Source organism: Crinia signifera, chromosome 1 (assembly GCF_055691185.1).
Source record: "Crinia signifera chromosome 1, ASM5569118v1, whole genome shotgun sequence".
Classification (NCBI taxonomy): Eukaryota; Metazoa; Chordata; class Amphibia; order Anura; family Myobatrachidae; genus Crinia; species Crinia signifera.
The window spans coordinates 267,272,474-267,282,502 of record NC_139217.1 but is presented as its reverse complement, the minus strand read 5'-3'; the positions used below and the strand labels follow the sequence as shown (position 1 = coordinate 267,282,502).

General features: G+C 42.1%; 1 protein-coding gene across 1 annotated transcript; it reads left to right on the top strand.

The window, feature by feature from the left end:
- Positions 1-1,548: 1,548 nt before the first annotated feature.
- Positions 1,549-4,054, top strand: GADD45B (growth arrest and DNA damage inducible beta). The gene is made up of 4 exons (XM_083158304.1): positions 1,549-1,709; positions 1,913-2,014; positions 2,789-3,005; positions 3,306-4,054. Exons 1-4 carry the CDS (start codon positions 1,666-1,668, stop codon positions 3,417-3,419), a joined length of 477 nt encoding a protein of 158 aa, XP_083014430.1. The 5' UTR covers positions 1,549-1,665; the 3' UTR covers positions 3,420-4,054.
- Positions 4,055-10,029: the final 5,975 nt, after the last annotated feature.

The window sequence follows — 10,029 nt, the reverse complement described above, 5'->3', positions numbered from 1 at the left end:
GAAATCGGGAGCATCGCGTCGGTCTTGTGCCATTATAATGGCACAAGATGAGATGGACTTGATTAAGTCCATCTCACATAGGAAACAATGTGAAATGGGCCAATATGACCCATTTCACATTGTATATGGCCCCGTCGTTACCCCACGATTGACGTGAACCCGAAGTGCGGCGAGCGGCGGCGGTGCGCGTACTCCGACCGTTTCATTCCCCTACTATCCACGTCGGCGTGGAGTTGAGAATATAAAGTGTGGCGAGCCACCGAGCCCGAAGCGTGGCGAGCGCACGCGTATACCTGTGAAGTAATACGTGTCCGCTCGCCACGCTTTGGGCTCGGTGGCTCGCTGCACTCACCACACTTTATATTCTCAACTCCACGCCGACGTGGATAGTAGGGGAATGAAAAGGTCGGAGGACGCACACCGCCGCCCCTCACGGGCTCGCTGCGTTCGCCACACTTCGGGTTCACGTCAATCGTGGTGTGGCATTCAGGGTGTCAAATTGGGGGTGTAGGGAGTATTTTACATTGAATCTAATGTAAAATCGGGTCCCAGGGACCCTATTCACATTTGATTCAATTTAAAAATCGGGTCGGTCGCATCGCATGCGATTTGGTCGCATGCGATGCGACCGACGCGATTTTTCCGACACGACCACCCCGATGGAAATCGGTATGGTCGTGCTAGGAAACAAGTACCAAATATTCTCTGTAAAGCGCAGCAGAATATGTGTGCACTGTATAAATAACTGGAAATAAATAATGTTTTATGTAATGCAGATGAAAAAAAATCCAAACATGGTTATATAGATGTGTTGTCTTTAAAAGAAAAATGAGGCCTAGCATTTATAGTTACTAAAGGAACACTGAGTTCCTTGAGTAACTATTTAGCTGTGGCTGATGCCATACAGTGAGTTATAGAATAAAACAGCAGTAATGTAGTGTCTGTGTGCCGTATTGTCCCTGCGGTGGATGCCAATTTAAAGCAACAAAAAGAAACATACAAAGCTCAGATCACAGTACATAACTGCAAGCAATTACAATGTGCCAGTGTGTAGGGTCCAGTCTATTAGTCATGTGGAAGCTGCAGCAGAGGTGTATTTTACTATTATACAGCAGCTGCAGAGCACAGCTCAACTGAGTCACATCATTGTTCTCACTTATCACCCTTCAATGCTGTGATATAACTTAACACATGGGTAGTGTATTATCAGTCCCAGCATCCAAGTGTGCCATAAGCTACAGTACACTGTCTGCACAGTTTAAATGCCACATCCCCTCACTGTGTGGCGTGCTGCCAGCGCCAGTGTGTTGCTCAATTTATTTAATTCATATTAAAACTATGTGCACAGAAAGTGTCTGCACCCCGTGCTACCTCTCTGGGAAGGGCTGGCACAGAGACAAGCACCAGGATCATCCTCCTCCGCCGACACAGCGGGCGGCAGCAGCATCTCTCTTCTATGAGAAATACACTACTCCAATCCAATCGGGAACCGGGGAATCCCTGTCCCCGCCCCCTCCACGCAGGACATATAAGGAGCAGGGACGCTGGCGCTGACGGCAGATCATCATTGCTGGTGACAGCCTCGGTATATACGGGCATCTGTCTGTTTTGGATATCACTGCGCTGGGTTATTTCCTCTCGCTGCCGGCATCCCCGCATTACACTATGACACTGGAGGATAACGACGCCTGTGACAGCCACGAGGAAGAGTAAGTGATCTGACACCGGCATTCGCGCTGCCCGCACCCCCGCTGCTGCTGCCACCACCGCCGCTGCTCATCCCGGAGCCCGCTACCTGGAGCAGACATGTGAGATAGGCTCCCCAGCCCGCGGCGTCCCTGCCCCTGCTGCACCTGCTCTCTCCTCCGGGTCACTCACCTGCTGCTCCCCCCTTCTCTTCCTCTCTGTGCAGGATGCATCCTGTCGCCTCAGCCCTGGAGCAGGTCCTGGTCACAGCCCAGAGACGGGACTCGCTGACTGTGGGGGTGTATGAGTCGGCCAAGCTTATGGATAAGTAAGTGTCATTTGGTTCTAATTGTTGTTGCTATTATTTGCATTGCTGTGTAGGTTATACGCTGCGTGTGATGGGTGTGCGGGCACAGTGATATCCTGCCTTTTTCTTATTGTACATTGCTATGTCTCTCTGTGTAATGGGCAGGTATAGGACCTCTGTAACTTGGAGGAGCTACTGGCTATCTCTGCACTAAAAATATGGAATAAGCTCTAGAAAATAATGAAGTAGCCACTCTAGAAGCATGCATGCATGCATTCATTCATTCATATACAGTATACATTAATTCCCACCTGGCTAAATTCCTTGGTTCCCCTGTACCTCTAATTTGACACTATTGCCCACCAACTTAATCCGAGCATTGATCAGTGAAACCAGCTTTTTTTTTTTTCATGTCTCTAGCTAAGGCCATTCATTTACACTGAGTGAATTTGTAGCAAATACAATAGGTCTCCCATGTCGAACATGTATTTTGGGATATTTACAGACCATATAAAGCTATATTGGGGATAGTAGCCAAGACTTAACTCAGAATGCATTTGTTTCATATACACTTTATACACAGCCACCTGAAGGTCATTTTCTACAATATTTAAAATGTTGTGCTTTTGGATATGGGACACTCAACATGAAGAATTAAAAATAGTTTTTTTATGTATATTTTAGATTTCATATTTTAAAATGGGGCGAAAAAGAGCAGAGTTTACAACTGACTTTGCAATGCCAATTTAACATTACCTATTTAGATTTTTAACTATTATGTTTGTTTTCTCTCAGAGATCCTGACAGTGTGGTACTCTGTCTTCTCGCAGCAGATCCAGAGCATGCAGACAATGTGGCATTAAGCATCCACTTCACACTGATCCAATCCTTCTGCTGTGACAATGAAATCAATATTTTGCGGGTTTCTGGCCTACAACGCCTGTCAGAGATTATTCAGGGTCAGAGTGAGCCAAGCTCCGAACCTATGGACTTGCATTGTATCCTAGTATCGGTAAGTGTCATTGGTGGATATTTGTATTGCTATTTTTTATTTTTGTTTATATTTTTATGCAATTACTATTGCAGCAAATGAGCATTTCCTGGATGTTATGACATAAACATTTTATAAGCCAATTACATTGGCTATCTTCTCTTGAACCATAATCTTTTATGCTGGATTTTTAAGAATATATATCTGAAGTGGTTTTTTTTTTTTAGATTTTCTGCAAATTATGACCATTTATAATGTCTGCATACATTTTCTAGATTTAATTCTAGATTTTGCTCATGTTCTGTTTCCCTTTTTTTCCAGAATCCACACAACAATGCCTGGAAGTGTCCCAGTTTGGATGAGGTCTTTAACTACTGTGCAGAATGTAGGTCCAGGAATCAGTGGATCCCCTTTATGTCACTGGCGGACCTATGATGCTGGCACTGGTGAATCTCTTGGACCTGTCGAATGTCGATGATTTTGAGACTTTGCCACAGTACAAAGAAAATTGATTGTCTGCATGGATTACTTTAATTTGTGCTATATTCCGTGTTATGGAGTCTAGTGATGCCCAGTTAACAACCCACCACTAACATTGAACACGTTGTGCTCTAAACAAGTCACTTTTGTATCATGAAGAAGCAGCTGGATCTGCCACTCATTGAACCCGCTTTTGTAGAAGATTTTATCAAGATATATTTAGTTTTATATATATTTTTTTTAAATAGTTTTGAACTGTGTAAGTGGTTTTTGGCTAAGTTGCTAGATGTGTACTTGCCGATGGCTGTGCCTTGACTGTGGATATATTCCTTGGATCTTGTCCTGTAACTCTGGAAGTTCACCTTTATTCTCAAGCCTCGTGTCTTTTTGGTCAATGCCTCATTTCCCTCTAATTTGAGAAGGATTTTTTTTTACAGTTAAAGGCCATAACCTTTTGTATGGTTAAAGAGCCTTCCATAATGACACTATGAAGATCTTGAGAAGACCTGAGATCCAATTTTTTGAAATGTCCAATCAAAAACTGAATTGTATGTTTCTCATAGATATTTTGTAATAAATTTTTAAAACTAGTTTTGTGTCGGTTATCTGTATCTTCCGATTTGCCTGTGGCTTTTGTTCAACATATCTCTAATCATGTTGAAGGTATTTGTTAGCAGGGATAAACTGGCCAATACAATAACTAGTTACCAACATATTTGCATTGTCCTACTATTCACAAGGAAATGGCACATATATTTTACTGTAAATCCCTAGAAACATTCTGCAGTTATGTTTGTACTGTATGTTATTGAGTATAGTTCATAATCTTGTGATATGAATAATTGATGCAGCAATGGATCCCCCTACAGCTAGATATACAAGGTGGTAACATTATACTCCTATGTAGCCCTATTATCATGTTGTCTTGTTATGGGCTCTGCATTGTCTTAAATTTTCCTGATCTTTAGTCCAACAATATTCACTGCACTCTGCAAAGTTCTGTGATAGACCACCCCTGACCTCTGCTTTAATATATTATCCTTTATTTATAAAGGGCTTAAATTAGCTATATTCATGAGTGGATCGGGATACAAATACTTGTAGAGTTACTAAGGATGACTTCAGATGTATTAGGCCACATCTTTTGTTGCATTTTAAAATGTGTCTCCTCAACCAACATTTTCTGTTGGAGAGGGGGGGGGCGGGGTTTATAATATAAGTTTGAATTCACATATAATTTAGGCCATTCTCTTATGTTCTGGGAGAAATGTTTTTTTTTATTTCTTGGTTTATTTAGGACAGGGGTGGCCAAACCGGTCCTCGATCTTCCAACAGTCCACATTTTCCAAATCACCTAGCTGGTGCACAGCTGTAGTCATTACTGAAGGTGCCCATACACGGTACAATTTTACAGGTGCGATGCGCGCTCCCGTGTACATCACAGATTTTTTTGTACTAGATTGCATCTCATTGCATTGCAAAACATATGCAATGCGATCTAGTCCAAATTGTATACAATAGTTGTACTGTGTAGGGGCACCTTAGCTGTCACATTTTTAAGCATGCTGCATTCATTCCTACTATAGATCCACAGGTTGCCTGAAAAATACAAACTGTTGGTAGATCTTGAGGACAGGTTTGGTCACCTGATTAGGACAATGGCATAATTGGAGAAATCAGCTGTTAGGCATCATTCTGTACTCTGCTGTATTCAGTATAGGCAATGCATACCTAAACTTCTGCTGGTCCATCTCAAGGTTGATACACACCTACAGATTTATCTGTTCAATCTATCTGGTGGGAACCAAAATCTCAGAGAAAAAGTTAGATTTTTCATATGCTTCAAACCCTAAAAAACAGACAATGGTTTATTCAAGCAAATTGGTTGTCAGAGGTTCCCAAACGCGGTCCTCAAGGCACCCCAACAGTCCAGGTTTTAGGTATATCCATGGCTCAGCACAGATGGTTAAATCAGACTGACTGAGTTACTAATTAAGTCACCTGGGGCCAGGCATGGATATAATTAATACCTGGACTGTTGGGGTGCCTTGAGGACCGCGTTTGGGAACCTCTGGGTTAAGTCCATTTGATTGAACAAATAATTTTTGTCTATTTTCCAGTGTTTGGGAGCGACTGGTTGATTGTCATATGCTCCCATATATTACCACATTTTTGTTCCCAAAAGATAGATTGGACAGATAAATCTGTAGGTGTGTGCCCAGCTTAATGGACAGTATTTGTCCTTGGATATCTAGTACAATCTCTAAGTTTTCCCAATAAAAACCACAAGCGCTCTGCAATCTGTCTTTTCATTAGTCCTTAGTACTACACAGTGAATCACACGCAGCATTCAGATGTAGAATTTATCAGTCAGCAGAAAATACACTTCTATCTCTATGAAATGTGTGTGTGTGTGTGTCTATATATAGATGCTATTGCTTGCAGTTTGATAATTAGCTTAACGTGGGTTCTATTCATCAAGTAAATCTCTACTGAAATAATGCAAAACAGGCATTTCCAACATTATTTAGGTATTCCTGGTATTTAGCAAATGGTTAACTGAGAAGAGAAAGCAATTATCTCCTCAGTTTATACTCTGTTCTTTTACATGGTATCGTAGAGAGCAGTCCATTGCTTTTTATAGATTTTTTTTTTTTAGTGTTCTGGTATACATTCTTAAAAAGTTACAGAAAGCAGCAATGCATCCACAGTGCAGAAAGTCTGAAACGTCTGCACAATCATTTATGTATACCACCACCTCTATAATATACCATATATACCACCACTTGGGCGTCCAAGCACTATACTGCCCTCATATTGAGTTAAGAAAAAAACAACAGAACAGTAGCTCTGATAATCATTATGGGCCAGATGTACAGTATCAAGCTTCAAATACAGGGGCAAACGCAGGATTTTCAGAAGGGGGTTTCCAGAGGGGCGGAGCAAAGCATAGAGATGGAAACTTAGGTGACCTAGTATATGCCGGGTCAGTGAAAGTATTATAGATAGACCAAATTTATAAAAATAATAATAATTATATACACACACACATATATATATATATATATATATATATATATATATATATATATATATAACAGGAGTGTAGACCCCTGGGCATAGCAATGTATTGGGGCCCCTACCGATCCTCCAGTGGTAGGGGTGGGGGAATCTTTGATGTCCCGCGGGAGGTAGGGGGTATTATATCAACCACTCAGCATGTAGGGCCTGGATCAGTAATTTCCACTAATTACCCCTTTACTGTACAGATGGTGGGAGATGGCGTGGGAGAAGGGGGCATTGGGCTGAATGAAGGGGCCCTGATACATGACTTCCAGGGTGGTAGAGGATGTTTAATATGCATAGGAGGGGTGTATAGTGGAGTGGGCTTATTATTCATAATTTTCTGGTGGGAGGACAGCTTGCTTAACTGCAGATATCTCCAGTTCCCAGTAAAAGATTTCTTAGATTTTAATGGAAATAAAACTAGAGAATCCCACCTACCAAATGGTACTGGGGACTAGGGGATCAGAGTTCAGGAGGCAGAGCAATCTGCCAACGAGTATATAAAACTACATACCAGGTGTGTGAAGCTGGAGCAGTAACCAGCTGCTGGAAGGCTGATATCTCTGGTTCTGGGAACAGTAAAGACAAGCTACTAGAGTCCTTCAAAGGGGGAGAGTCCCAGCTTTTGGAATATACCCTCAGCAAAACTCCAAGTCAGACAGAACCTGAAATATCTGACTGGGAATAGCAATTAACAGGCTTGGATGGGGACCACTGCTTTGAAGTCAGATATCTCCGGTTCCCAAGGGCCGATTTTAAAAATTCTTGTACCTAAGGAAAGAGGGGACCCTCAGCTTTCAGCCTAGAGTCCTTAGACTCCTTGGGGGGGGGTTCTAGTACTTAGAACCCCCCCCTGCGTTCGCTACTGAAATAGGGAACTAATGGGGAGTAATAGCCAGCCAGTCAGCTCCTAACTGTCATGCTACAAGCTGGGTTTAAAAAAATGTCAGGAGCTGATTGGCTGGTTGTTTATTACTCTCCACTTTATCACTTTTTGAAGCTTGATACATCTGGCCCATAATGATTACCAATACTGCTATTCTGTTTGTTTTTGCATATTCTTGTGTTTGGGAACTGACCATCCCTTGGGTTAGCTGCTGGATCACACACCCCATATCTAAGGCAGCCATTTTATCTTGTGAACCTTGGTACTTGTTTAGTTTCACGGTGGCAGCATGGCCATGCACTACTTCCGGTTTCGGCGCTCGACAAACTTTCTAAAATAAACTAAATAAACTTCATGCCAGCGTAGATAGTTCATACCCCCACTATCCATGTTGGCATGGAGTTGACTTTAGATAGTGTGGCAAACCACCGAGCCCGTAGCACGGCTGAGCACATCGAGCCCCGCAAGGGGACTCAGACGTGCAGTCATGCTGCCGCTGAACCTTTTTATACATAGTGAGTTTAGAGCAGTGGTAGCCAACCCTAGCTCTCGAGAGCTACCAACAGGACACATTTTCCAGACAACCTAGCTGCTGCAGAGCTGCACTCATTAATCACTGACACATTTTAAAAGATACACAGATGGAGCTAATTAGCTCACTTGTGATTCTGTGAGGAGACCTGCAAAACATGCACTGTTGGTAGCTCTCGAGGACTAGGGTTGGCTACCCCAGGTTTAGAGCCTGATGATGCATTCTTCACCAGTTACACCACAATGCCTAGTAAACCCTGTACAGGCTGCCACTGTATTTACTTTTTTTTTTTTAAACTACTTTGTGCACATAACAAGAGTGGCAAGACTTTGGCTTTAGTAAAAGTCTTAGCAGCGGCGATAACTGTAGCAAAATGATGGTGGCTATATGCCGACCCCTTGGTCAGAGACAGATTAATACCTCATGCCAATGGACCCCCGACTTTTTTATTCATCCATGCAAAATACAGTTTCTAGGCAAGCCAGAGACACCCTTATTGGCCCTACCAAGTCCCACCAGCTTCCAGAGTTACACACCCCCATGACCAACACCCTAACCATAGCAGCACCTAGAGTTTCATGAATCCCCTTCCCAACTCCCAACTCAGCATCAACCAAGTACACCCTTACCACCCTACCAACACTCCAACAACACCCAGAGGGACATTTCCATCTCTCTGTCCAACACCCCAAGGTCCATTTTCATTACATATTTGTGGCTTTTTCCATGAAGACGCATGTTTTTGGTGTTTAGCCACAGATATAAAGTATCTCCTGGATGTAGGAAGAAGAGGCCGAACAAGGGATCTCCGATACATGCTGTGATCCCACCTACAGACGCATCCCCCTTAGATGTTGAACGATTTACCAATATCCAGAATGCAAAGCATATCTTGCCCAGATCGCATTAAATATGCCATCCATAATAAATCTCATGGGTTTCACTTTGCGCAGGAGCAGGTGCTAGTCACCCAATCACAATGACAAGCCAGCATTCTCCCAGCCTGCAGCCAGACAGTGAATGCTGGGTGCATGACTGGAGCTATTTATCAATCAAGCCATTCACTGTATGAAAGCATTTGGAATGATGCTCCGAACCGCAGTAGGGACAAGGTATGTTTTTTTTTTTTTATTGGTTCCCCAGTACCTGGATTTGCCTAAGGCCTACAGCCTCCATCAGAAGAACCCTGTCTGATGAAAGGTTTTTCTCTCTGCTATACAAGATTTTCATTATGATAGGTTTAGATACCCGTATATTTTTTTTAAACTATTTTATTACATAAGTGACTGCTGTTACGTCAGTATTACTGTAAATTATGATACCCAAGGTCTAATTTTTTAATAATGAATCCTTAGCTGTTTTGAATAGGTAACAGTAGAACACTATGTATAGACCAGTCACCTGTTCTAACCTGATTTACACAATGGTAATATACATACTGTACATCAATTAGTCATCTCTGGATTCCAATTGAGTTACTATCTAGAGGAGTAGTGATCATACTGTTTTTAACGGGAACCTCAAGTATCAGAGTATTAGGGGAAAATGTAATAAAGTTCTATCTCACATGGGATGTTGCTATGGGCAACCAATCAGAATCTACTTCTTATTTATTTAGCACCTTCTTGGAGATAATAGATATTATCTGATTGGTTGCCTATAGCAACATCCCATGTGAAATAGAATTCCCATCTTAGTAAATTCCCCCTTAGTCTATCAGGACCCCGCATTGAATATATTTTTTTCTGAAGGAGAACATCTTTCTATGACAAATATTAGTTTATATTTCATAAATCTATAAAAAATGTGGCAATACCTTTGTTCAGGACATTTCTGGTCTTTGTATAAGACAAAACCAGTTTATGCGAAAAGAGCAATAAAGCAGGCACTCTATTTTCTAATCGACTGAAGGCTGGTTAGGCCACTCCCAGCTCCCAGAAATCCCAGCAAGTAAGGACTCCTCTGGCGCTCTTCAATGTAACCCCTCAAAGATTAACTATTTTTAAAAAATACTACTCTTACTGTTAAAACTTTCAGGAATATGCTTCCCCTCAACCTTCTTTCCCATCTCTTTCCATGGT

Coding starts and splice junctions, on each gene's coding strand:
- GADD45B (XM_083158304.1), top strand. CDS start 1,666: ATGACACTGGAGGATAACGACGCCTGTGACAGCCACGAGGAAGA. Junction 2,015..2,788: donor TCGGCCAAGCTTATGGATAA/GTAAGTGTCATT, acceptor GTTTTCTCTCAG/AGATCCTGACAGTGTGGTAC. Junction 3,006..3,305: donor TGCATTGTATCCTAGTATCG/GTAAGTGTCATT, acceptor CTTTTTTTCCAG/AATCCACACAACAATGCCTG.